Source organism: Dipodomys spectabilis, unplaced genomic scaffold (assembly GCF_019054845.1).
Source record: "Dipodomys spectabilis isolate Male_0828 unplaced genomic scaffold, ASM1905484v1 ptg000219l, whole genome shotgun sequence".
In the NCBI taxonomy this organism is placed as follows: Eukaryota; Metazoa; Chordata; class Mammalia; order Rodentia; family Heteromyidae; genus Dipodomys; species Dipodomys spectabilis.
The window spans coordinates 31,262-57,198 of record NW_024870896.1 but is presented as its reverse complement, the minus strand read 5'-3'; the positions used below and the strand labels follow the sequence as shown (position 1 = coordinate 57,198).

The window sequence follows — 25,937 nt, the reverse complement described above, 5'->3', positions numbered from 1 at the left end:
GCTGGGCAGATGGCCGGGGGGGGGGACGGCCCGGGGCCGCATAGCTGAAACCCGACGGGCCGTAGGGCCCCGCGGAGGCAGCCGGGCCGGCCGCCGGCCGGGGGGCCCTGAGGACTGTGCAGCCCGGAGAGCTCCGTTCATTCGTTCCTTCGTCCCGGGCTGGGGGTTCGGGGCTGGCCCTGGGAGGTCTCCCCCCCCCCCAGTCCCCCGCCCCTCGGGCCCCGGGCGCCGCCCCTGCCCTGCCCTGCCCCCTCCGGCCCGGCGATGCTGTCATCCGCGGAGCCGTCGGGTCGAGGCCAGCATGGACAGAGCTAGAGCCGGGGCAGGCCAGGCAGCCGTCCCGTGCTCGAGGCCGCGGGAGGAGCAGCGCGGAGCGGGGGCCGAGCCGCGGGGCCGCGCGCAGCGGCCGCCATGGCGCTGCGGGCCCTGGTGTGCGGCGTCTGCCTGTGCGCCCTGGCGCGGGCGCGGCCGGGCCCCGAGCCCCCGGTTCCCGATCCCGACCCCGGGCGCTGGCGGCAGCTGATCCGCTGGGAGAACAACGGGCGGGTGTACAGCCTGCTCAACTCGGGCGCCGAGTACGTGCCGGCCGGGGCCAGCCCGCGGGTGCTGCTGGCCGCCCCGGCTCCCGCCCCGACCCCGCCGCGCCGCAGCCCCGGCGGCCCCCGCCGACGCCAGGCCCCGGCTCTGCCCCTGCCGGGCCGCGCGGCCTCCGACACCGTGCGCGGCCAGGCGCGGCACCCGTTCGGCTTCGGCCAGGTGCCGGATAACTGGCGCGAGGTGGCCGTCGGGGACGGCTCGGGGCTGGCCCGCGCGCGCACCGCCGTCTCCCCGTCCTCCTCGGCGGCCTCGGCCTCGGCCTTCGCCTCCACCTTCCTCCGCCCGGCGCCGCCCTACGCGCCGCAGGCCGCCCCCTACCAGCGCGCGCCCTACGTCGGCCACTACGAGCACTACGACCCCGCGGCGCGGGCCTACGAGCGCGGCTTCGTCTACTACCGCGGCGCGGGCGGCGGCGCGGGCGCGGCGGCCGTGGCCTCGGCCTCGGCGGGCGTCGTCTACCCGGGGCCGCCGCGGCCGCGTTACGAGGACTTCGGCGGGGAGGAGCAGCCCGAGTTCCGCCCGGGCCCCGAGCGGCCCTACGCGCCGCCGCCGTCGGACGGCCTGGACCGCCGGTTCGCGCACAGCCTGTACAGCGAGCGCGCGGTGGGCGCGGACGCGGCCTTCCCGGACGCGGCCTTCCCCGACGCGGCCTTCCCGGACCCGGGCTCCCCGGATGCCGGCGGCGGCGGCGACCCCCGGCTCGGCTGGTTCCCGCCCTTCGTCCCCGCGGCCCCCGAGGCCTACGCCGAGCCGCCCCCGGCCCGCGCGCCCGAGCCCCCGTACCTGCCGGTGCGCAGCGCCCCCGACGCCGACCGCGGCCGCCTCAGCGTGGGGAGCGTCTACCGCCCCGCCCCGAACGGGGGTCGAGGTGAGTCCCGACCGCCCCCCTCAGCTGCGGGATAGAGGCGGGAAGAACCGGCCAGGTTGGAGAAGGAAGGCAGCCTTCACCCCTGAATGATGCCCATTCCCGGGAGGGGGGCCCGGAGGGCGTGGGGGGGGCGTCCCCCTCACCTGGCACAGGTGAGCACCGGGCTGGGAGGATGACGTCATCCCAGGGCAGTTCCCCCCCCCATAAACACCCCCCCCCCCCAGGCTGGGCCTGGAGACCCTGAGACCCTGGTACCATGGCCTAGCCACAAAGTATGAGGGGAGAAAGTGCAGAAAAAGCCAGGGAGAGAATGTCCCTAGGCATTAAAAAAACAACAAGCAAACAAACCTAAAATGCCAAAGAAGATCTTCACTCTATCTGCATCTCACATAGTCAGACCACAGGTAAATTGGGAAAAAAAATCAGTGTAGTCTCCCCATTCCCCTGTCCTTCCTTCTCTTTTCCTCTCTCCCTTTCTCTTTTCCTTCCTGCCTCCCTCTCTTCCTTTTCCTTCCTCCTTCCCTTTTTCCTTCCCTTTCCCTTCCCTTCCTCTCTCTTTCCTTTCTTTTGTATGTGTGTGTGTGTGTCCCTACTAGGACTTGAGCTCTGAGTCTGGGTGCTGTCCCTTGGCTTTCTCACTCACAGCTAGTGTTCTAACACTCAAGCCACAACTCTCCTTCCAGCTCTTTGTTGCTTACTTGGAAGTAAGCATCTCACAGACCTTCCTGCTCAGACTGGCTTTGAACTTGGATCCTCGTATCTCAGCCTTCTAAGTAGCTAGGATTACAAGAGGGAGCCAGCAACCTCCAGCATTCATATAATCCCTTTCTTCATTTGAAGGTTGAATACTGGAACATTTGTTCATCCTAGGCTTTGTTTTTGTGTTTGCATTGATTTTTAGAAATATTACCTTAAATATTACTCATTCTGATTCCCGAGTCCCCCCCCCCCCCCCCCCAGCTGGCCTCACTGAGTCCTGGCCTACCTGCAGCCTCTCAGGGAGTATAGTTGTGACCTGCTTTGGGAAGGCACAGGAGGCCTGGGGGTGGGGGGGCTTTGTCTGTGAGAAGGCTTCCACATGAGCCTTCAACACCACAGTGGCCGGCTGTGGGTCTCTCCAGGGCTGCACGCTAGAAGCCTGTCCTCTCCTGTCCCAGAATCCCACGCCCTGCATCCCTGCACTCTCCCTACAGTGAGCTCCGCCACCCCATTCAGACTGCTGCTGCTGCCCTCTGCCCCCCATGCTCACTCCCCGCTCTTTATCTCCAGTTAACCACCCAAAAACACTGGAAGCAGAGCTGTGAACCAAGTGGCAAAGTGCTTATCGTGAGTGAACAAGCCAGGCCCTAAGTTGAAGCTCCCGTGGTAGAACTAGAAAGAAGGGGTGGTGAGAGGGAGGGAGAGAGGGAGGGAGGGAAAGAGAGAGAGGATGTTTTCCCCGTGGAGTCCTTCACTTGTGGCAGATTTTCTTAGAATGCGAGACCTCAGTGTGGGGCTCAGCCAGCAGGGCCCCACCCTGGGCAGAGGAGAAAACCAAAGCCTCAAATGCCACAGTGCTGGCAAAGCCTGGCCTGGGACTGTGTGTCTGGGCTCCCTGCCAGCGGGTTTTCAGGGCCCCTCTTGTGGCCTGTGAGTTCTCAAGGCAGACGGTTGGCTCAGGAGGCTGGAGCGGCTCGAGGCTGTGTCTGCAAGGGGGTGCTTGGTGCTCGGTCAGTACAGACTCTGGCTGTGTCCCCAGAACGTTACAGTTCATTTTGGGTCAGAGATGTTTCTCTAATTGGGTGTGGTGGTGAATACATGCCGGTCATCCCAACACTTGGGACATGGAGGCAGAAGGAGCTCAAGTTTGAGGCCAGCCTGGGCTAGAGTGAATCTGAGGCTATGTATAATAGAAACATACATGTATCTAGTATATATTTAATATATATGTAGTATTACACACATACACATATTTCCTGAAGGCAGAACTCAACAGATTCATCCAGGCTCTGCCCCACCAATGGGGTAGGAAGCACCTAGATGCTCTCAGGATAGAGCAGGGTCCTCCCCAATCAGAGGCTGGTCCCAGGGAGGCCTCCCTGGAGGAGGAGGTGTCCAAGTCCAGCCTCGAGAGTTGTGCATCCTCCCAGTGTGTCCCCGGTTGTGAAGGGAATGGATATGAGGTAGGGGTGGCCTTGGTCTGGGCTCACAGAGAGCCCAGACAGGGAGCTCAGTTGGGGTCATGGAAAAATCCCAGCTTGGGGAGGTCCAGGGCCCCCAGGCCTGGTGTGGGAGCTGGGGATGGATTCTCAGAGTCTGACCTCACTCCTCGCTGCCGCACACCCCGGGGTCTGAGGCCGGTGCTGGCAGCCCGCTGCCCTGTGTAGGCGTGGGTATGTCCTGGCAACACTGAACACATGTGAGCACCACCCACTGGTCCCTGCGTGCCTGTCCCGAGCCCCCACTCCCTCTTGGTGTCTTCTCTCTTCCCTATGAGTCCGGGACCACCCAGAGCTGCCTGTAGTACTATCAGGGAGCTGGGCACAGACTCCCAGAAAAGGGGCAGCATCCTGCGTCCAGCTCTTACAATAGATCTTTCCAGATAGTTTCTAGGGGTGGCCGGCCTCCAGGTCTGAGCCAGCTCCCATGTGACCCCCTTCCAATACTGCCACCAGGTCCTCCTCTTCCTGCAGCCCCCTCGCCTTCCCTGTGCTGGGGAGGAGGGTCCCAGAAGACCACAGTTTTCCTCCCAGGCTCTCTCTCTTCTACCCCAAGCCTGACTCGATGACTGGTGAGTGTAAGAAAGGACCTTGGAGCGGCCGTCCTGGCCATCCTTCCCTGCGGTTGAGCCAGCCTTGCCTGGCTTGTGTCAGCCATCCCTGTCCTGGGGGGGGAGGAGGGAAACAGAGGCCAGGAGAGCGCAGCCTGCTCCCTTTACCTGGTGCTCCCTCCATTCTCCACAATAGGCAGATCAACCCATGTAGCACTAAGCAGATTCCACCCCCACCCCCATCCCTGCACTGAAAGCTTCCTTGGTTCCCAGGGCCTTGAAGACAAGAGCTCCACCTCAGCCTAGAACTCTTAGGTCTCCATGGGGACTGTAGAACTCCTCAGCTAACCGATCCTGTCCCCTTATCCACATCTAAGGGGACCAGCCTGAGAGCAGCCTGGGCACTATAGGGGTACTGTCTAGCTCACGTCTACCTGCAGCCAGGTTGCCAGGCCCTTGGGGTCACTTTCCCTTTTGCACAGGGCTTGGGGTAGCTGCCTACAGCCCCAAAGAGGCAGAGTAGCAGCCCAAGCCATTTGCTGATCACCCAGGTAGCCTAAGAACTTCAACTTTGCTCACTGCCAGTGCTCATGCCTGCCATCCCAGCTACTCAGGAGGCTGAGATCTGAGGATCACAGTTCGAAGCCAGCCCAGGCAGAAAAGTCCACGAAGTGGTAGAGGTGTGGCTGAAGTGGTAGAGCACCAGCCTTGAGTGGAAAAGCAAAAGGACAGCAGCCAGGCCCTGAGTTCCAGCCCCAGGATTGGTACACATGCGTGTGCACGTGCATACATGCATGTACACGCAACACACACACATACACAGAAACCCCCAGGCACAAAGGCTTGGATCCTTTGGAAGCAAGGAGGAGGCGGAGGTCCCTTCCAGCAGCTGACCCACACCTGCTTCCAATTCCTGGGCCCAGCATTCCTGCCCAGCAGAGCCCAGCCGCAGCCTGGGTGGGGGCGGGAAGGGGCTCAGGCTGGGTCCCCTCCCCCTGGCCCTGGCCTGCCGCCCGCCCCAGCTGCCGGACCAAGAGGCTTTCTATGTGGTTCTGTGACAGAGGGTTGGGCCTGGTCCCCTCCTTTGCAGATGGGTCCCCCAGAAACCAGGTGTTTTACCATCACCTAGTCCTGGAGTCCAGGATGCTAGAGCAAAAGGGAATGCAGACTGGGTGGCGATCAAACCTTGGGAGATGGCCCACTGGTCCCCTGTTCCAAGGATGCCTGGAGCCATGGGCTTGCCAGACCCAAAGCGAGTTGCCTTTCCAAAGAAAGGGCTCACACCTGTCCTCCTAGCTACTCAGGAGGCTGAGACTTGAGGATTGACGTTCAAAGCCAGCCCAGGCAGGAAAGTCGGAGACTCTTATCTCCAGTGAACCACCAAAAAGATGAAAGTGGAGCTGTGGCTCAAGTGGTAGAGCACCAGCCTTGAGCACAAAAGTTCAGGGATTGCACCGGGGCCCTGAGTTCAAGCCCCAGGACCAGCACCCACCCAGAGTAAAACAAAAAGCCAAATGGGTGTGTGGCGGGGGTGGCTTTGAGAATGTCACCCAGCTCTGCCTGGAAATGCAAGGTGGCTTTTGCAGATCCCACGGCCGTCCTCACCTGCCCGCTGAGGACACACAGGTGCGGGCCCCGAGGCGGGGGCCGGAAGTTGAAAGCATCCCTAACCCATCTCCACGGAGGGGAGGTCTCAGCACGCCAGCAAGCACCCAGCTTCTGGGTCCACACTCCTCATCCTACCCAGCTTCTGTGGTCCCACTGAGACAAACCACTGAAGGCCTGGGCTCACCCCTGTCAGTAGCGGGGAGTCAGAGGAGGTTCTAGGCCTGCCGCTTACAGCCATCACCACCCACTTTCCTGAGCTGGTAGATTCTGCAGGCTTCCTGCAGCTGTAACACTCCTGAGCTGTGCTGACAGCTTAATCTTCTGATTATTAGGTGATCCTTTCATGGGGTTTGGAGCCAGGTGAGCCTTGGAGGGGGCTGTGTTTCCCACCCCCCACCCCCACCTAGGGGGCTGCTGGAGTGGGTGGGGGGGGTCTGGTGGAAGAAGTTTGGCATTGCCAAAACCTCATTCTCAGCACATAGCTGACAAAGGACAGATGGCTTCCTGCCAGGCTCTGTTTATGCCCCAGCCCCCCCGCTGGCTTGAGAGACTGGGGCTCCACATTCCTTGTCCCTTGGAGCTGGAAGACAGACAGCAGGGGTTGATTGGACCCACCAGGAGAGAGAGGAAGCGCAGGGGTGACAGGTGAGGGGCAGGCAGCCACAGGAATGTGGACACGGCCCCCTCCCCTGGCCAGGAGGGAACAGACTGCTAATGAAGCAGGAAGGACTTGGGTCAGACCGTGGGAGCATTTCCTGATTGCTGAAATGTGGAGCTGGCCAGGTCAGCAAAGGTCGCAGGCTCTTGGCCAAGGATCGGAAATGCAGCGAATGTTTTCATAGCCAAGTGTTTAGGGATCCATTCCACCTGGGCTCACACACCAGCTACCACTCCAAGCTCCTTATGCTGACAGGGAACCTGAGTTTCAGAAAGGGGAAGGCAAAGGCCGGGCGCTGGGGGCTCACGCCTGCCTTCTAAGCGACTCAGAAGGCTGAGATCTGAGGATCGAGGTTCAAAGCCAGACAGGGAAAATCCATGAGGCACTGGACTCCCAATCAATCAGCAAAAAGCCAGGGGTCAGGGCTGAGGTCAGGGGCAGCAGGAGGACAGACCTAGGGTAATGCTCAGTCTTGTGCTGAACTGGGAATTGAGCTGAATTCAGTTGTATGCATTTATAAAAGCTGGAGTATCTAGAAGTTCTCCCTGGACTCTCTGTGTGTGTGTGTGTGTGTGTGTGTGTGTGTGTGTGTGTGTGTGTGTGTGTGTGTGTGTACACACACTAGGGCTTGAACTTAGAGCCTGGTTGCTGGCCCTTAGGTTTTTCACTCAAGGCTGGCGTTCTACCACTTGATCCACCCACATCTCCACTTCTGTCATTTTGCTGGTTAACTGGAGATGAGAGTCTCTCATGGACTTCCCTGCTTTGGCTGGCTTTGAACCTCAATCCTTAGAGCTCAGCCTCCTGAGTAGCTGGGATTGCAGGCATGTGCTAGCAGCACCAGGCTAGAACCCATGTGTGTGCCTCTAGTTCCAAAGCCCCGCTGGCCCTGGGTGACGATGGCCCCCCGGCGGGTGGATTCCACCAAGACCCAGGCAGGAGCCTCCTTGGCTGCGCACACTTGTTGGGATGGGCTGTGGCAGGCTGCTCTGAACTGACCCCCGACTAGTGTGAACCGACCTCATAAGCCAGTGCCTGCGGGCAGCCCCAGGCCCCTGCTCAGGGCTCCCCCGCCCCAGGCCTGCAGGCCTGGCTGCTGACCGAACGTCCCCCTGGGAACACAGCCCAGAGAAGGAGGCTGAGTTCTTTCCTGGAAAAACATACCAGCTGAGGGAGGGGGTGCCCGCAATCCTAGGGACCTCAGCAGGGGGCCCCGGGGGTGTCCTCGCCCTGCCTGAACCCCAGGGCCAGGCAGAGGTTTGTTTTTGTTTTATTTTTTTAAAGAAGGGTCAGGAAGCCCCCATAGTGGACAGAACAAATAATTATTGAATAATGGTAAGAATGAGTTCATGGAAGTACTAGAAACAGCATGACTAATCTCCAGTGTCTCCACAGTGCACTAGCACTGTCTGGGGGAGGGGGCCCTGTGGGGTGGGGTGGAGGAGGGCACCAAAGGAGAAGCATCCATGGACTTAGAGACCAGGCGGGGTCCCCAGCACTCAGCGTATGACCAGGGTCAAGGCACAGTGTTAGACCAGGGTGAGGGTTGTGTGTGTGTCAGGTTAGGACTCTTGTGTGTGACCGGGATCAGGGCCTAGTGTGTCACCAGGGTCAGGACTCTTTTGTGTGACTGGGATTAGAGCTCAGCGTCTGACAGATCAGGGCTCAGTGTGTGACCAGGATCAGGACTCTGTGTATGACTGGGATCAGGGCCCAGTGTGTCACTGGGGTCAGGGCTCTTTGTGTGATCAGAACTCACAGTGTGTCACTGGGGTCAGGGCTCCGTGTGTGTGTGACCAGGATCAGGGCTCATTATGTCACCGAGATCAGGGCCTAGTGTATCACCGAGGTCAAGGCTCAGTATGTGACCAGGATCAGGGCTCAGTGTGTGATTGGGATCAGGGCTCTAGGTCAGGACTGAGCCTAAGTGCATCACCACTGGCCTTCAGTGCCCCTGGCCTCTGGCTCTGGCTCTTCCAACTTCCTGGCTTGTGGCTTCAGCTTAGGAACTGGCCTGGAGAGGAGACATCAGGCCAGCAGAGCCAGCTGTACAGCCTTTATTGAAGCCTAGCCTGGGGGTCGAGGGGAGTAGACTGTCTGCTGCTGACCACTGCGTCCCATGAGATTAACCCCACCCCTTCCTATGGTGAAGACCCCTCCTCCAAGGGGTCTCAGGGAGCCAGAGGCAGGGGGGACCGGCTCCCAGCTGGCTTGAGGACCTGGGTGCCTGGGGAAATGAGAGCAGACATTCCTGGGGGCTCGAGTAATAGCTCTGGGCTGGCCAAGAAAGGGCCACCTCATCCTCACCCCCCCCCCCCGCCCCTGCTCCAAGCTTTCTCGGGGTTCCAGATAGGGGAGGAATAACCCTGCTGCCTGGCCCAGGCTCCCCAGGAAGAGGATTTCCCCGCCCCCCACTCCCCCAGCGCCCCAGGAGAAGGCCTGGCCCCAGAGAGAGCAGAGCAGTCTCTGGGCACCCCGGGGAATGTGTGGGTTCGAAGATCTGGAGGCCAGACCTCCCTTCCTCTGCCTCCTTGTCTGGCGCTTTAAGCTGAGGTCAGGGGTCAGGGGTTGGACTACAGGGGGAAACCCTTTCCTTTCCCCCCATTCCCAGTTTCACCCCCACCCCCCAAGAGCAGAGGGCTTCAAAGAAGTGGAAAAATCTTAGAAGCTCACTTCATTGACAGAATCCCCAAGAGAAAGGGATTTAGAGACCAAGCTCACTTTTCTTTTTTTTCCTTCTTTCCTTTGTTTTTTTTTTTGTCGGTTGTGGGGCTTGAACTCTGGGCCTGGGCGCTGTCCCTCAGCTCTTCAGCTCAAGGCGAGCGCTCTACCACTTGAGCTACAGCGCCACTTCCGGTTTTCTGGTGGTTTATTGGAGATAGAAGTCTCACGGTCTCTCCTGCCCGGGCTGGCTTTGAACTGCGATCCTCAGATCTCAGCCTCCTGAGTAGCTAGGATTACAGGCGTGAGCCACCAGCGCCCAGCTTTTCCTTTGTTTTGTTTTTTTTTTTTTTAAATTTTGGTTTGTTTTTTTTTGCCAGTCCTGGAGCTTGAACTCAGGGCCTTGGCACTGCCCCTGAACTTCTTTTGTACAAGTGGCTCTACCACTTGAGCCACAGCACCACTTGTGGCTTTTTCTGTGTATGTGGTTCAGAGGGATCAAACCCAGGGCTTCCTGCATGCTAGTCAAGCACTCTACCACTAAGCCCTCTTTCTTTCTTTTGTGCCAGTCCTGGGGTTTGAACTCAGGGGCCTGGGTGCTGTCCCTGAGCAATTTTTCTCAAGGCTAGTGCTCTACCACTTGAGCCATGGGCTCCATTCCCAGCTTTTTTGGAGGTTCATTGGGGATAAGAATCTCACAGATTTTTCCTGCCCTGGGCTGGCTTCAAACCCTGATCCGAAGATCTCAGCCTCTTCCTAAGTAGGTGGGATGACAGGTCTGGCCGCCGGTGCCCGGCTTCCCAAGTCAGGCTGAGAAGGGAGTACGGGGGTGCCCATGGCCTCCACTCCTGACCAGTATTCTTCACCCCACTGTGGGTGGGCGTCCGACACCTGCAGATACTTCTGCTCGTCCTGACTCCTGTGTGGCTGGGCAGGGGCGGGAGGAACCCAGCTCCTGAACACCTTCCTTCCCGACACCCACCTGGCCCACACCAGGCCAAGGCCTGGGGCTGTCCTGGTCTCGCCTTTCTAACTCCAGACTCTGCCCTGTCTGCCAGTGCTTGCTCACGTCCCGGCTCTGCCAAGAGGTCGCTAGGCCTCCACCCCACAGAGCGGTCCCGAGCCTGGGGCCCACCATCTGGGAGCCCAGCCAGGGTGGGGAAGGTGTGGGGTGTCCACCCAGCCTGGCCCAACTCCCTCGGTGCCATTGTTGTTTTGTTCCTCCGCGCAGGGCTCCCTGACTTAGTCCCGGACCCCAACTACGTGCAAGCGTCCACCTACGTGCAGAGGGCGCACCTGTACTCCCTGCGCTGCGCCGCCGAAGAGAAGTGTCTGGCCAGGTAAGGATCCAGGGGCGCCACCAGGGGACCCCCAGAAACAGCGCCTGTGCCAGCTGCACGGCCTGCACCCTGCCTGACCCCCCAGTTCACCGCTCAAGTCTCTGCCTCTCCCTGATAACACAAGTGGCGTGTGCTGTCTCCCTCCCCCCCTCCCCTCTCCCTCCTCCCCGCCGCGCAGAGGACTTGAAGCCACAGTCTGCAGCTCTGCTGACGTCCAGGTTGAAAGAATCTTATCTGGGGGGGGAGGGTGGGCAGTGAACTATTGGGAATTGAACTCAAGACCTTGCACTTGCTAGGCCAGTGCTCTACCATTTAAACCACACCTCTAGCCCAGCTTTTTTTTTCTTTGTCGGTCATGGGGCTTGAACTTTGGGCCTGGGTATTTTTCCCTGCACTCTTCAGCTCAAGGCAAGCGCTCTACTGCTTGAGCCACAGCACCACTTCCAGTTTTCTAGTGATTTATTGGAAGAGTCTCACGGCTTTGAACTGTGATCCTCATATCGCAGCCTCCTGAGTAGTTAGGATGACAGGTGTGAGCCACCGGTGCCCGGTGCAGCCCAGCTTTTTTATTGATGAGTTTTGGAGCTGGATTCTAATGAACTTTCCTGCCCTGGCTGGCCTCAGACCACAATCCTCCAGATCTCAGCCTCTTGAGTAGTTAGGATTACAGGTGTGAGCCACTAGTACCTGGCTGAAAGTAATTTTTTTTTCCTTAATTGCGTACTTAAAAAAAAAGTTTTGAGGGCTCAGAAGGTGGCTCAGTGGTAGAGCGCTTGCCTTGCATGCATAAGGCCCTGGGTTCAATTCTTTAGTGAACCACATTAGCAGAAAAAAGCTGGAAGTGGTGCTGTGGCTCAAGTGGTAGAGCGCTAGCCTTGAGCTGAAGAGCTGAGGGAGAGCACCCAGGCCCAGGTTCAAGCCCCATGACCAAAAAAAAAAAAAGTTTCAAATCTCTTTACTTTCACCTTTTTTTTTTTTTCTTTTTTTGGGCCAGCCCTGGGGCTTGAATACAGGGCCTGGGTACTGTCCCTGAGCCCTCCAGCTCAAGGCTAGAGCTCTACCACTTGAGCCACAGCACCACTTTCTGTTTTCTGGTGGTTCATTGGAGATAAGGGTCTCACGGACTTTCCTGCCCGGGCTGGCTTTGAACCGTGATCCTCAAATCTCAGCCTCCTGAGTAGCTAGGATGACAGGCATGAGCCACGGGTGCCTGGCTCAAAGCTCTTCTTTCCAGAGCACCCTGAGTCCCAGGCCGGTGAGGAGGAGGCCTCCTGCCCCCCCTTTCCTAGATCAGAACCGCCTGCTAGAGCCAGAAGGAGCAGCTCCTCATCCAGACCCCAGTGGCCAAACCAAGCAAGCAGGATGGGGGAGAGCCAGGATACATGGCTCCCGCGCCGGGGCTGAGTGAGGTCAAGGCGGGAGGGGTCTGCAGGGCCCAGGCATCTGGAGACTGGGCGTGGGGCTTGAGATGCAGGAAGCCCTGTCAAGCTGGAGCCCAACCATGAGAGGGGCCACAAGGATTTTCTCAAGCTCGGTCCCAGGCCCGGCTGGAGCCACACAAGTCACACACCACAGCCAGCCAGAGTCGATCGAGTACTGCAGGCCCAGGGGCCCGGTGGGGCTGGCATCTGCTCCCGATCTCCCTGTGAGCTTGCGGCCACGCACACAGCCTGCAGTGGGAATCTCACCATTTCCCACGAGGGCAGGGCAGGAGTTAATTGGAAGAAAGGAGGATCAGACGCAGACAGAGGTCAGGCCTCCCCCCCACGCCCGCCCCCAGACGAGGCCGAACATCCTGGCAGACAGACGTCTGAACCGCCTGCTGTCCAGACATACTCAGAGAAATCTAATCCCTTGTGTCTGCTGTGGCCTCACGGCCCAGACCTGAATGAGGCCAGCCAGGGCAGCTGCCACCCACTGCCTAGGGAACGGGGCCTCTGCCAGGCCTCCAGCCTGTGTCTCCTCTCCCTCTATCCTCCTCTCTCCTTCCTGTAAGGCCTGCCTCTGTGGGATCACGGGAGACATAGGTGAATGGTGGGCAGGTAATCGGCAGGAGACCCTAGGCTCCTGGAAGGAACAGGTAGATTGCTGGCCTGGAAGCCATGTCATCAGGGAGAGCTGGCCCGATCACCTGGGAGTAGTGAGGGCCACGCGGCACAGGAAAGTCGGGGGGATGGGAGGGGCATGTGCTCGGGGTCTCAGTGGAGCAATCTAGGCGGACTGCCTGGAGGAGGTGGCACATCATCAGGCCGCTGGAGAGTCACACAGCACAGGGTCCTGAGGGAATGGGGGGGGGCCCTGCCCGGGCAGGACATGATACAGCTGTGCTGAACCTCCTGGGTCACCCCGCAGCACCGCCTATGCCCCGGAGGCCACCGACTACGACCTGCGGGTGCTCCTGCGCTTCCCCCAGCGGGTGAAGAACCAGGGCTCGGCTGACTTCCTGCCCCACCGCCCACGCCACACCTGGGAGTGGCACAGCTGCCACCAGTGAGTGGCGGCCGGCCAGGGCCGCGGCCTGGGGCGGGGCGGGGCGGGGCGGGGCCGGCCAGGGCCGCGGCCTGGGGCGGGGCGGGGCCTCAGCCTGGGGCGGGGCGGGGCGGGGCCGGCTAGGGCCGCAGCCTGGGGCGGGGCCTCAGCCTGGGGCGGGGCGGGGCCTCAGCCTGGGGCGGGGCGGGGCCGGCCAGGGTCACAGCCTGGGGCGGGGCGGGGCGGGGCGGGGCCGGCCAGGGCCGCAGCCTGGGGCGGGGCGGGGCGGGGCGGGGCCGGCCAGGGCCTCAGCCTGGGGCGGGGCGGGGCCTCAGCCTGGGGCGGGGCGGGGCCTCAGCCTGGGGCGGGGCGGGGCCTCAGCCTGGGGCGGGGCGGGGCGGGGCCTGGTACGTGGGCCAGTGCAGGAGGGGAACAGGGTGAGAGGCCAGGAGAGCCCAGGCCTCGCCTCCCCTCCCCTCCCCTCCTCTCCTCTTCCCTTCCCTCCCCTCCCCGCAGACATTACCACAGCATGGACGAGTTCAGCCACTACGACCTCCTGGATGCAGCCACGGGCATGAAGGTGGCAGAGGGGCACAAGGCCAGCTTCTGCCTGGAGGACAGCACCTGCGACTTCGGGAACCTCAAGCGTTACGCATGCACGTCACACACGCAGGTGGGCACCGCCGGGCTCCATGGGCACGGAGCCAGTGACCACTCAGCTCCAGCGTGCCCAGGGCCACCACCAGGCCCGGAAGCTGTCCGCTTGTCCTTCAGTCTGTCCACGCAGCCACTTTGTCTTTTTTTGGTGCTGATCTTGGAGCTTGAACGCAGGGCCTGGGCGCTGTCCTGAGCTCTTTTATTCAAAGCCAGGGCTCTGCCATGTTAAAGCTACACTTCTGCTTGCGGTTTTCTGGGTGGTTCATTGGACATGAGAGTCTCGTGGACTTTTCCTGTTCAGGGCTGGCTTTGAATCTCCATCCTCAGATCTCAGCTAGGATGACAGGCGTGAGCCACTGGCACCTGGTACTTGTCTCTTCTTGGTTGTTTGGAGTATAAAGGAGTGAACTCAGGGCTTTGCACTTGCTGGGCAGGTGCTTTACCACTTGAGCCACATCCCAGCCCTTTTTGCTTTTATTCTTATTTGTCTGGGGTGGGGGGATTGGCCTCACACTACGATCCTTCCACTTATCTTTTCCACATACTTGGGATCACAGGTTGCACACTGCTGTGTCTGACTTGAGGTAGAGGTCTTCTGAGCTGGCCTCAACCCTCAATCCTCGTGATTTCCACCTCCTAAGTAGCCAAGATTACAGACATGAGCCACCACTCTCTATTCTGCCTTTCATCCAATCTCTCTCCCTCTGTGTTTCTGTTTTCCTCTCTGTCTCTCTGTCTCTCTCTCCTGCTCTACTGGACAGTAAATTCAAGGACATGAGCTTGACACACACACACACACACACACACACACACACACACCTTTCATTCTTGTTTTCAAGATCACATTTCCTGTCCTGGCCTTGAGTTCCCATCCCCCTGCCTTTGCCTCCCCAGTAGCCAGGGGTTACAGGTGTGCACTGCCATGCCCAGCCTTTCCACCCAGGATCATCACTACCTGGCATCTCTCCCTCATCCCTCCCTCTGGCTTCCACTTCCCTCTGTTCCATCCACAGCCTCAGGAAGGGCCTGAGGTGGAGGAGGAAGCATGGGAGGTGGGGCAGGAGGCCCCAGAATGATGGGGGGGGCAGGTGTCAGGGAGGGGGCTGACTGGCCTCTTGCCTCTGTTGCCAGGGCCTGAGCCCGGGCTGCTATGACACCTACAATGCGGACATCGACTGCCAGTGGATTGATATCACCGACGTGCAGCCAGGCAACTACATCCTCAAGGTGGGTCCTGGTCCCCAGCCTGGTCCGCCCCGCCATCACGCCAAAGCCCCCTGGGAGCAGGGGCTCCTGCCTGCAATCCCAGCTATTCCGGAGGCCAAGATCCCCTAAGTAACTTAGGGAGGACTGTGGTTTGAGGCCAGCCTAGACGAAGAAGCCATCCAGACCCCACCTTCATTAACAAGCCAAGCATGGCAGTACACATCTGTGGCCCCAGCTATGGCAAGGTGAAGGTAGGAGGATCATCGTTTGAGGGCAGTCCCCAGGCAAAACACTTAAAATCCTACTAGGGAAAAAATAGTCTGGAGGGGTGAGTTCAGTGGTAGAGCACCCATCCAACTAAGGTCCTGAGTGTTAAATCCAACCAAAAAATAAAAATAAAAAAAGGAGAAATGAAAAAGGAAAGGAAAAGGCCAGGCGTCAGTGGCTCACACCTGTCATCCTAGTTACTGATGAGGCTGAGAGCTGAGGATGGCGGTTCAAAGCCCACCTAGGAGCCATGATCCTCAGCTCTCAGCCAGCCCAGGCAGGAAAGTCCATGAGACTCTTAGCTCCAGTGAACCACCAGAAAACCGGAAGGGGCGCTGTGGCTCAAGTGGTAGAGCACCAACCTTGAGAGAAAGAGCTCAGGGACAGTGCCCAGGCCCTGAGTTCAAGCCCCAGGACCAACAAGAAAAGGAAAGAAAAAGAAAGAGGAGAAGAAACTGGGAAAAACACAGAGAAAGGAAGAAATGGAAAGAAATGAGAAAAAAAAAAACCCTCCACACAGCCAGCCTGGCATTTTGGTGTGGGTGACACCAGGCCACGTGGCCACAGCCTGCCCTGGGCACAGCCAACCTTGGCTCCATGACTGGGCTGTTTTACTTAAAGCTGTCACTCTGTCACTTGAGCCACGCCTCTTCCTGCTTTTCTGCTGGTTAATTGGAGAAAAGAGAGGTCTCTGGGATATGTCTGCCTAGGCTGGCCTCAAAACTCAATCCTCACATCTCAGCCTCCTGAGTAGCCAGGATTACAGGCGTGAACCGAGGCCACGTCTTTGTGGACTCTCCTCTCTGTGTCTGTCTCTTCTCACCACCTTCTTCCGGGTGACTTGGGGGAGCGATGCCCCCATCCCTGATAATGCTCCCTGTCTCTTGTCTCCCTCCTCCAGGTGCACGTGAACCCCAAGTACATTGTTTTGGAGTCTGACTTCACCAACAATGTGGTGAGGTGTAACATCCACTACACAGGCCGCTACGTTTCCACGACGAACTGTAAAATCGTGCAGTAAGTGGCAGCTCAGACTGGGCCTGGGTCACAGGCAGCACCGCTGGAAACGCCCAGCACTGGCACTTGGGGCCACATTGATGGCCACGCGTAGCTAGGGCGGGGCTCCGCGGGACCAGCCTGGTCAGCCAACCCCACGTCGGAGGCTGGTGGCAGGGTCACGGGGCTAGCGTAGATCTGGGACCCGGTGCTGCTAGTCTCTGAGACGTTTCCAGTGATGGGCTCCGCAATCCTAGTGCTGTGTGTTCATGTGCATGTACATGTATGCTTGATGTCAGTACTGGGGCTCGAACTCCAGGCCTGGACACTGCCCCTTGAGCTCTTTTGTTCAAGGCTAGAACTCTTACCACTTCGAACCGCAGCACCACTTCTGGTTTGCTGGTGGTTTATGGGAGATGAGAGTCTCATGGACTTTCCTGCCCTGAGCTGGCTTTGAACCTCCATCCTCAGCCTCCTGAGCAGCTAGGATGACAGGCTCGAGCCACAGAGCCTGGCTTGAGCAGCTTTTCTTAATGATAACCAAGTACCTGCCTCAGAGGCAAGAATGAGGCCTTGGCAGCTGAGGCCCCCAGGCCGCTTATCACGTGATCTGGCCCCAGAGTCCCCCATTACCAGTAATCTAGCTTGGAACCAGCCAGCCGCAGTCCCAAGGTTCTCCCCCTCATCCCAGCTACTCAGAAGGCTGAGGTCTGAGGATCTAAGTTCAAAGCCTGCCTCCTTCCTCTTCCCTCCCTTCCTTCCCATTGCTCTGTACATAAGTGCTTGCCAGGACTCGTGTTATTAGCGCGTCGCCATGACCTGGCCGCAGGCACGCACAGGAAGTGGGATGGAGGAACGGAGCGTTCCCAGAAAGGCCGAGGAACTGATGCCTGTGGCTTTCCAACCAGTTTCTGAAGAAAAAGAAAAATACAGATCCTTTGCGAACCCAAGCAGGCAGTAGCACCTCACTAATGGCTAGTAAACAGGCCTGGAATTTAGGGCAGGGGCACAGGCCTCTGGGATGTGTGTGGGGGGAGAGGGGCTTCTACCTATCCCTCCCTCCCACAGGCTGGGCATGGCGGTCCAGCCTGTAGCTCACCCTGACCATCTCTCTTTCTCTCTCTAGATCCTGAAGTGTACAGGGAAGACAGCCAGTGTCTTTTTCCGAAGCAGTCCCTGTACCCCATGAAGCCCCCCACCAAGGTGCCCAGCCCCCCCCAACCTACCCCAGGAGCAGCGGACTCCCGCCTCCCTGCCGGCCTCAGGGAGCGACTTGGGGACCAAGGCCACAGCAGTTCTGGTGGCAGGCCTTCCGTGCCTTTTACAGCACCGTCGGAGTGGTTGTTGGATTTTATAATTATATATATATATATATATATATGTATATGTATATGTATATGTATATATATTTGGCCATCCCACACAGCAAGAATGCCCAGGTCTGGACTGAATAAAACCAAGTTTTTCTAACATGCGGCTCTGCCTGCCCAGAGCTGAGCTGGCTGCAAGGGGCCGGGGGGGGGGGGCAGAGGGGCAGCCAGAGGCTTGGCCACCTCCCCCAGGTCTCATTCTATGGCTGGCTGTCAGGAAGGAAATGGGGGAGCAGAGGCCCAGTGTTGCCCAGCTCCTGGCCGGGCCCCAGAGCTGTGCTTTGTCTGGCAGGGAAAAGGATAGAGATGGAAAGAGAAGGAAATGGGAAGGAAAACCCCATCTCTGAGCCATCAGGCACACTACTGGGGCTGCAGCTGGCTTAGGGGAGCTGGGCTGTCACCCAGCTGAGTGGAGGCCAACATAGAGACCCAAGGTGAGGGCATGGGCCTCCCAGGCAGGGTCTGGGGGTCCCTGAAGGACACGGGGTACTGGTTGTCCTGGGCAGACAGGTGGGCTGGCAAAGTGGCCCGAGAGAGGACCCAGCCCTGACTGAAGTGTTCTTCACCATAGCTCGGCCTCCTCTGCCCAGTGTCCCAGATGCCCACGAGGTACCAGGCTGTGACCCCCCTCCCCCAGTCGCTCGCCCTGTCCAGTATGGCCCGTCCTGCGTCACCACGCCAGAACTCCCTGTGGGGCTTGTGGCACGCAGGCCTCTGATCATGAAGGTGTGACAGGGCTGGTCCTTAGGAAGGAATTCTCAGACTCCTAAAGGAACTCCTCGTCCCCTGGGCCAGGCCCACCAGGTCTGCAGAGAGAAGCACAAATCCACAAAGACAAAGCCTCCAGAGTGAAACCCCAGAGCCCAGAGCGCAGGTCCGCCCCTGCTTCATCCGTCTCTCCTGGCACCACAGTGTCCCCTGCTGGCCACAGGCTGTCACTGTAAGCCCTGTGTTACTGAGAGGCCTCCTACTGGGCACCTCCTCCTGTTCCTGGACAATGCAAGATACAAGGATACAAGGTGCCAGACACCAGTGGCTCACGCCTGTAATCCCAGCAACTCAGGAGGCTGAGATCTGAGGATTACTGTTCCAAGTCAGTCTAGCCCTGAGACTTTTTTTTTTTTTTTGGTCAGTCATGGGCTTGAACTCTGGGCCTGGGCGCTGTCCCTCAGCTCTTCAGCTCAAGGCTAGCGCTCTACCACTTGAGCCACAGCACCATTTCCTAGCCCTGAGACTCTTATCCCAAATGAACCACTAAAAGGCTGGAAGTGGATATGTGGCTCAAGTGGTAGAGCACCAGACATGAGTGAAAAAGCTAAGAGTGTGAGACCCCGAGGTGAAGACTCAGTAACACACACACAAGCGCGCACTCCCATACACGCACACACAGCAAGCTGGTTCTCCTCAGGGCTAGGCTCTGTCTGGGCCACAGGGCAGAGCCATGTCCCCGTGCTGTGAAGTCAAGGACTTTTCTGCCCAGGCTGGCCTCCAACCTTGAACCTCCACCAGCATCCAGCCATAGAGTATGTGTGCGTGCGTGCACACGCACATGCATACCCAGTACTGGGGCTTGAACGCACAGCTCGATGCTCCTATCTGGATTTTTTTTTTTTAACCCAAGGCCAACCCTCTTATCACTCGAGCTACTGCTCCATTTCCAGCTTTTTTCTGGTGGTTAATTGCAGATAAAAAGTCTGTAGGATTTGACTGCTGGGCTGACTTCAAGTCTCCATCCTCAGATCTTAGCCTCCTGAGCAGCTACAATTATAGGTCTGAGCCACCAGTGCCTGCACTTTGCCTTTATAACTATTAAAAAAAAATTAACTGGTGAATGGATTAATTCTGTATTAATAATGAACATAAACATCAACTAGCATAGTCTATTATCATTGTCCATTGTGGGGTTTTGTTGTTGTTTTTTGTCAGTCATGGGTCTTGAACCCTGGGCCTGGGTGCTATCCCTGAACTCTTCAGCTCAAGGCAAGCGCTCTACCACTTGACCCACAGCGCCACTTTCAGTTTTCTGGTGGTTCGTTAGAGGTAAGAGTCTCACGGATGTTTCTACTATGGCTGGCTTTGAATTGTGATCCTCAGATCTCAGCCTCCTGAGTATCTAGGATTATAGGCATGAGTCACCAGCCCCTAGGCCTGTGGTTTTTTAGGAAAAGTATTCCTCCCCTTCTCCCAGCCCACCTGTGCCTGAGCCCTCCCTGGTTGAAGCTTTAGCGACCTATGCTCCCTCCGCTGAGGGTTGAGCTCTTGAGCAGAGGAGAGGGCTCCACCTCTGAGATCTGGACCACCTCACCTGAGAATGGCCCTCCCTGCAGGGCAGAGGCTAAAGTACTGGCCAGGCCGGCCACAAGCCTAGCCTCCAGCCACACCAACACCCAGATACGTCTGTTTACCAGGAAGTGAGGTTGATTCCCACCCCTGTTCCCCAAAGGCCCCACAAAACCTCAGACAAAATGAGCAGGTTCAGAATCCCCAGAGTTGTGATGCAATCTCCCCGTGCAGGCGCAGTGGCAGCCTTGTTGACGGCCTGAGTGAGTGAATACCATGTGTAAGACCCAGGCTGGGGGTGGGTGGAGACAGGAAAGGAAGTCCTGGAACAGGGCAGGGCCCAATAGGTGGTCACACCCTCCAGAGTGACCCCGCAGACCTGAAGAAGGGGCCCCAACCCAGGGGGAGGACTGTAGGAGGGACCAGCCGGGGCTGGCTGGTTTGCGGTCACCACAGTGGGCAGGACACCCCTGCCTGTCACTTAGCTGATGGTGGTCGGCCCGGCTCTGGCTGGTAAACTGTACCCCAACTCCACCCTCACTGCTCACTTCACGTAGTATCTTGGGAGCTCTGCACCAGCCCAGGGTAGGCCTTGGCAGGGAAAGGGGGGTTGTCACCTCCTGCCCCCCAACCCCTGTCTGGTCTACCCAGTGCCCCCCAACCCAGGTCTCTGCGCTCAGTTCCAGTGTAAACCGACTTCACATTTATTTGCCCCTCCGGAGAGAAGCGTGGACCGCGAGTCTCGAGACGCAGCTCCATCAGGCATGCGGGGTGAGCTGGGGCCTGGCTGTGGGGTGCTGCAGGCTGGCTGTGCCCCGCCCTGCCCCGCCAGGCCAGCCTGACACATGCGCATTCCATCCACCCTGGGGCTTGGAGCCCAGGCCTCGGCTTTGTACAATCACACAGGCTTGGCCAGCGCGGTTTCTGTGACCTGGTTACATCTCCACGCTGGGTGGCCAGCTCAGGGACTGTCAGTGAGCTGAGCTGGACACAGGCAAAGGCCTACCCAGAGACCCGCTGGGCGCAATACCAAGTACAGAACAGCCTCCAGCATCTCCTGGCCTCCATCCATGGCCTCCTGGCTGGGCCTCCAAACTTCATCGCGCCTCAGCCCGCCCCAGTGCAAAGCAACACCTCCTCCAAGAAGCCCCACTGGCTTGACACAAGGTATCCGGCTGGATCGTCCTGGTGACAGCAAAGGCAGCTACTTGAGGGCCCTGAGGACAGCCTCCAGCTTCATGACCACAGCCAGGTCGCCCTTCACCTTCAGCCGCCCATTCATGTAGGCCCCCAGGGGCCGCAGCTCCCTGCTCAACAGCGCCCGCAGGTCCGCCTCCGCCATCTCCACCACCACGTCGGGGACACCATCGGGCACCCCACGTCCCACCCTGCCTCGCCCTGTGAGGAGAAAGAAAACAACGATAAAATCTGGGCTCTGGTGGCTCACGCCTGCCATCCCAGCTACTCAGGAGACTTGAGATCTGAGGATCGCAGTTCGAAGCCAGCCGGGGCAGGAAAGTCCGTGAGCCTCTACCTCCAATAAACCTGGGGGGGGGGGAGGGGAGGCGCACCTGTGGTGAGGTCCAGGAAGTAGGCGCTCTGGTTACCGCCTGGCAGGATGACGTTGAATTGGTAACAGGCCCCAACCTGGCTGACCAGGGCCTCGGACAGGAGGGGCTGCAGGGCGGTCAGCAGCCCCTCCGCCACGGGCTGCTCAGGGCCGGGTCCCACAGCACTGCAAGGGGCCGGTGCTTCCACTTCGCTCAGCATCTCCAAGGTGTCGGGGGTGGCTGCAGGGAGGCAGGGAGGCCAGAGCTCAGGGCTGAGGTCCTGATGGCAGAGGCCTCTAGGCCTCTGGTGGCCATTTCCTCAGGTTTTCCTTTCAGGCCTCTTACTCAAGCTTCTTCCTATGCTAGGACAGGGACCCCCCCCCTCCCCCCAAGTTTCCAGCCTTGTGTCCCTGCAGCTCCAGCCTGGGACGGCTGCCCACCCCGAGGCCGCCAAGGGTCTGGACACTGCACAGCCATGCGGATTGCACAAGGCTGCCTGACCAGGCCGGGATGTGGCTGGATGATCGTGAGGATCGAGGTCCACTGCCTCCTCCTCCCGGCTGCTCACCTGGCCGGGGCTGCAGGGCACCTGCCGCCCCCGGGCTCAGGGCTCCGCCCAGCAAGTGGAGAGCCAGCTGCTGGAGGGTGCTGTCGAGGCCGGGCCCGGCCGGGCCGTCCTGGGGCGGCTGCAGCACGGCCTCCACCACCAGCTCCACCCGGTCCACCTCCAGTCCCCAGGCCCGGGTCACGTCGTTGATCTCCAGCTGGAGAAAACCCGGGGGAGGGGACAGCGGGATGGGGGGGGCATGGGTTAGGTCAGTACAGCTCGAGATGGAGAGCCGAAGCGGGAGCATGCGCGGACTAGAGACAGGACGCGGTAGGCCACATGGAGCATGCGCAGACCAGAGACAGGGGGCGTAGGCGAGGCCCCCTGGGAGCATGCGCGGATGGAGATCAGGCGTAGGCGAGGCCCCTGGGAGCATGCGCAGACCCGAGACGAAGGCGCCCGCACGTGCCAAGACTCAGAGTCGAGAGCCTGGAAAGCCCGGAGCGGGGCTGCCCGCCTACCAGGAGCTGGTCGCTGATCTTGAGCCTCTCCATCTGGATCTCGGGCAGAGGCCGCCGGAGAAGAGCCTTGGTCATGGCGTTCTGGGCCGTCATGCGGGTGGCCGCGTTCAGGTCCTTCACGGCCAGCACCGACAGCACCGGGTCCCAGATGCGGAACTGGACGTCGGCCCCCACGGACAGCACGGCCCCGTCCTTGGAGGTCAGCTGTTGGGGCAGGAGGCCGGGAGGACGGGCCCGGGCCCCCCACTGCCCGCCCGCCTCCCCCAAAGCAAAGGAGGAGCCGGGCGTGGGGCCTCAGGCCTGTCATCCCAGCCCCGCGGGAGGCTGAGAGCTGAGCATCTCGGTTAGACAGGGCAGGTAAGTCTGTGAGACTCCAGTCTCCAGTGAACCACCCAAAAAAAAAGCTACAAGTGGAATGTGTGGCTCAGGTGGTAGAGCACCAGCCTCGAGCAAAAAAACCAAAAACCCTCAGGACTGGCTAAACAACAACAACAACAAAACTAGTGTCTAAGTATTAGCTGGGGTCTGGTGTGTGGAGCCTTCATCCTCAACTGCTTTCTCTTCTCCAAGGTGGCTGCTGGCAGGCCAAGGTGCTGGCACCTGTGCTCACTGGGCATAAGCTCTACCCTTCACCCCCCCCCCCCCCCCACAGCACCAGGTACCCCTCACCTTGCAAGGAGGGACGTTGAAGGCTCGGGTCCTCAGATCCACCCTCTGAGAGCAGTCGATGAAGGGCAGTAGTAAAACCATGCCAGGCCCCTGTGGGGGCCGGATCCGGCCCAGACGGAACACCACCATGCGCTCGTAGGTGGGTACAACCTGCCCCGCAGCAGCAAAGAGACCAGCTGCAGGTTGTGTGGCCCAGGCTGGCCAATGCCCTCTGCCAAGTCCTGCCCTTTCACCCCCTGGCCTAGTCCCCTGGGACACAGTCAGGAACCCTAGCCTGTTTTTAGATGAGAAAGGCTCAGAGAGGGACTCAAGTCACACTGCCTCTATGCAAATCAGGATTTGACTGTGGTTCTGGACACCTCCCAAGAGCCTGTGTCTCCATCGCTTCATCTCTGTGGCCTGAAGCTAGGGCAGGATGCGTGCCAGGACGCCGCCGTCTGCTCCTGCATTTGTCAGAGGAGAGGCTGGGCTGCTCTGACTGCACCTGAGCAAAGGGCCCTGCCAATTTCTACTCCCCGGAGCCCTTTATGAAGCCATTTTGTCCAAATTGAGTGATGAAGGGGCAGAAAGGCATCGTGACTGGGCCTGGGTCACACAGTACTGGTTTCAGTGGCATTTGAGAACTAAACTCTCGGGGGCACTTAAGGACTCCCCCTCCAGACACAGGCACCCAGAGGTTTCCTACAGAAGCTGAGGGAGGCCTTGGGCCTTGGTCCCCAGCAGCTCCAGCAGCTCCTCTGCACCGCCTCCTGCTTAAAACAAGGCCCGAATTCTAAGCAAGCTGGGTGTTACTTTGTTTTTAATTTCTAATTTGGTCTAACCCAAAGGGAGAATGAAATGGCAGTGAAATCAGAGTCCAGATCCCAGGAGTTTGAAAGACTCATTTCTCCTTACTAGCTCCCCAGGACAACATGGGACAAGTCTGGGCCTCAATTTGCTCATCTGAAAAATGGGTATGAGCAACCCTTCCCTTGTCCATGCTTAAGGGGTGTGACAATATTCAAGGGCAGGAGGAGGTAGAACCTGAGGCAATTCATTCCTCAAAGTCCTCACTGTGGTCCTATTTCTCCAGGGTGAGTAGTGCCAGCCTTACCTTCAGGGCAAACCAGCCGGAAATAGGGAAAGTGATCAAAAGCAGCAGAAAGCCCAGGAAACTGATGATGCCATGGCAGAGGCAGGAGGACCAGCTTTGGGGGGAGTCTGGGGGAGTCAAGAGAATGGAGGGAATCAGGGCACAGCCATTGCACCTGAAAAGCCAAGCGCTCCTTGAACTCAGTGCCTGGCACAGAGCATGCATGCTGCACAGAGCATGCTGCCCTGAACTGAATGCTGCCTGCGCAGCCCATTCCTTCTCTCCCAAGCCCCCCAGAAGTGTGCATCCCAGCGCTCCTTATGTCCCAGTCTGTGAAAGAGCATTAATTGCTCACTAATGGGAGCCACAGATGAGCTTTAATATATTCCCCACCGAAATGCTCTAAGAACTATCAAAAATATAAACTTTCAAGCCTGGTATAGTGGCATATGACTAATCCCAGCGCTTAGAAGGCTGAGGCAGGAAGAAGCTTGAGTTCAAGACCAATCTGGACTGCATAGCAAGACTCAGCTTCAAAAACATAGAGTGCTGGTTGCTGGTGGCTGACACCTGTAATCCTAGCAACTTAGTTACTTAGGAGGCTGAGATCTGAGGACTGAGGTTCAAAGCCAGCCAAGACAGGAAAGTCTGTGAAACTCTTCAGTTAATTACCAAAAAGCCAGAAGTAGAGCTATAACTCAAGTGGTAGAGCGCTAGCCTTGAGCAAAAAAGCTCAGGGACAGCACCCAGGCCGTGAGTTCAAAACCCAGAGGAAAAAAAAGTCAGAACCACATCTGTATTTCATTTTCACAAGCTGGGGCGACGTTGGGCTGGGAAGATTAAACTCATCCCAGTGGAAGGTCCAGATGCCTGGAAGAGGCCAGGATTGGAGGGGGGGAGAGAGGAGGTGCAGGGAGGGCAGAAGCAGCCTAGAATCTGGGCTGAATTTCCCTGCTCTCGTCTTAACCCTGGCCAGAAAGCAGCCAAAAAAACCTCCGTCCTGTCCTCCCTGAGGCCCAGGCTGCTTTGGCTTTCTATACCCTGGGGCCCCTAGCCTCCACTCCCAGCCTGGTCTGAACCCACTGAGGGCGTGGCCTCAGATGGCTGGACAGGGATGGCTGTCACTAGTTGGGGGCCTGGGGGCCGGGGTGAATGCAGATCCTAGAACTGCCAGGGCAGACTCCCGGAGCAGCTCAAAGCAGTGTCTTCTGTTGTTGTTGGGGCGTGGTGGTGATGGTAGAGGAGGCATGTGTGTGTGTCCTGGGGCTTGAACTCAGGGCCTGGGCGCTGTCCCTGCCTGAGCTTTTCCCCCTCAGTGCTGGCGCTTTACCACTTGAACCACAGCTCCACGTCCGGCTTTGTGCTGGTTCACCGGAGATGAGAGTCTCACAGACTGTCTTGCCTTGGCTGGCTTGGAACCGCGATCCTCGGACTCGGACCTCAGCCCGGGAGTAGCGGGTCTCCCCGCGGACGGAGCCGCGTGGCCCGGCGCCCACCCCGGGGAGGGGCCGGGGCCTCGGCTCGGCACATGCACCGGGGAACGGGAACCCGGGAGAGCCGCCGCCGGGCCCGGGAGGGCGGACCCGGGGCGCCCCGCCCCTCCACGCCCCCGGCCCGCACCCCGGTCCCCGGGCCGCGGCTCCGCCCGGGGCTCCGACCCGCCCCCCCCGGGGTCCGCCCCTCCGGGCGGCCACTCACCGGCCCCCGGGCCCGCGCCGCCCCGCTCGGGGTCCAGGCAGCCCTTCTGCGAGCCCAGAAAGCCGAAGCTGGATTGCGGGAAGCGGTCAAAGTCCCCGAGGGGCAGCGCCCGGTACCCGGCCCGGCCCAGCATCGCTCCGGACCGGGGCCCGCC

General features: G+C 59.3%; 2 protein-coding genes across 2 annotated transcripts; one reads left to right on the top strand and one right to left on the bottom strand.

Annotated features, from left to right (window-relative positions):
- Nucleotides 1–411: 411 nt before the first annotated feature.
- Nucleotides 412–16,101, top strand: Loxl1 (lysyl oxidase like 1). Its single transcript, XM_042697382.1, has 6 exons — nucleotides 412–1,465; nucleotides 10,373–10,481; nucleotides 12,834–12,971; nucleotides 13,467–13,623; nucleotides 14,739–14,834; nucleotides 15,982–16,101. Exons 1-6 carry the CDS (start codon nucleotides 412–414, stop codon nucleotides 16,099–16,101), a joined length of 1,674 nt encoding a protein of 557 aa, XP_042553316.1.
- On the bottom strand, nucleotides 3,708–25,937 carry Stoml1 (stomatin like 1). Its single transcript, XM_042697475.1, has 9 exons — nucleotides 25,784–25,937; nucleotides 24,107–24,213; nucleotides 23,014–23,163; nucleotides 22,345–22,548; nucleotides 21,845–22,040; nucleotides 21,298–21,516; nucleotides 20,931–21,124; nucleotides 13,546–13,551; nucleotides 3,708–3,739 (listed from the first exon to the last, which is right to left on the bottom strand). The coding sequence occupies exons 1-7, from the start codon at nucleotides 25,914–25,916 to the stop codon at nucleotides 20,931–20,933; spliced, it is 1,203 nt and encodes a 400-aa protein (XP_042553409.1). The 5' UTR covers nucleotides 25,917–25,937; the 3' UTR covers nucleotides 3,708–3,739; nucleotides 13,546–13,551.

Bases quoted from the DNA above. Each gene is read 5' to 3' on its own strand.
- Stoml1 (XM_042697475.1), bottom strand. From the start codon at position 25,916: ATGCTGGGCCGGGCCGGGTACCGGGCGCTGCCCCTCGGGGACTTTGAC. The intron at 24,214-25,783 runs GTGAGTGGCCGC...TGACTCCCCCAG, and splicing joins CGGCGCGGGCCCGGGGGCCG to ACTCCCCCCAAAGCTGGTCC. The intron at 23,164-24,106 runs GTAAGGCTGGCA...GCTGCGGGGCAG, and splicing joins CCGGCTGGTTTGCCCTGAAG to GTTGTACCCACCTACGAGCG.
- Loxl1 (XM_042697382.1), top strand. From the start codon at position 412: ATGGCGCTGCGGGCCCTGGTGTGCGGCGTCTGCCTGTGCGCCCTGGCG. The intron at 10,482-12,833 runs GTAAGGATCCAG...GTCACCCCGCAG, and splicing joins GAAGAGAAGTGTCTGGCCAG to CACCGCCTATGCCCCGGAGG. The intron at 12,972-13,466 runs GTGAGTGGCGGC...CCCTCCCCGCAG, and splicing joins GAGTGGCACAGCTGCCACCA to ACATTACCACAGCATGGACG.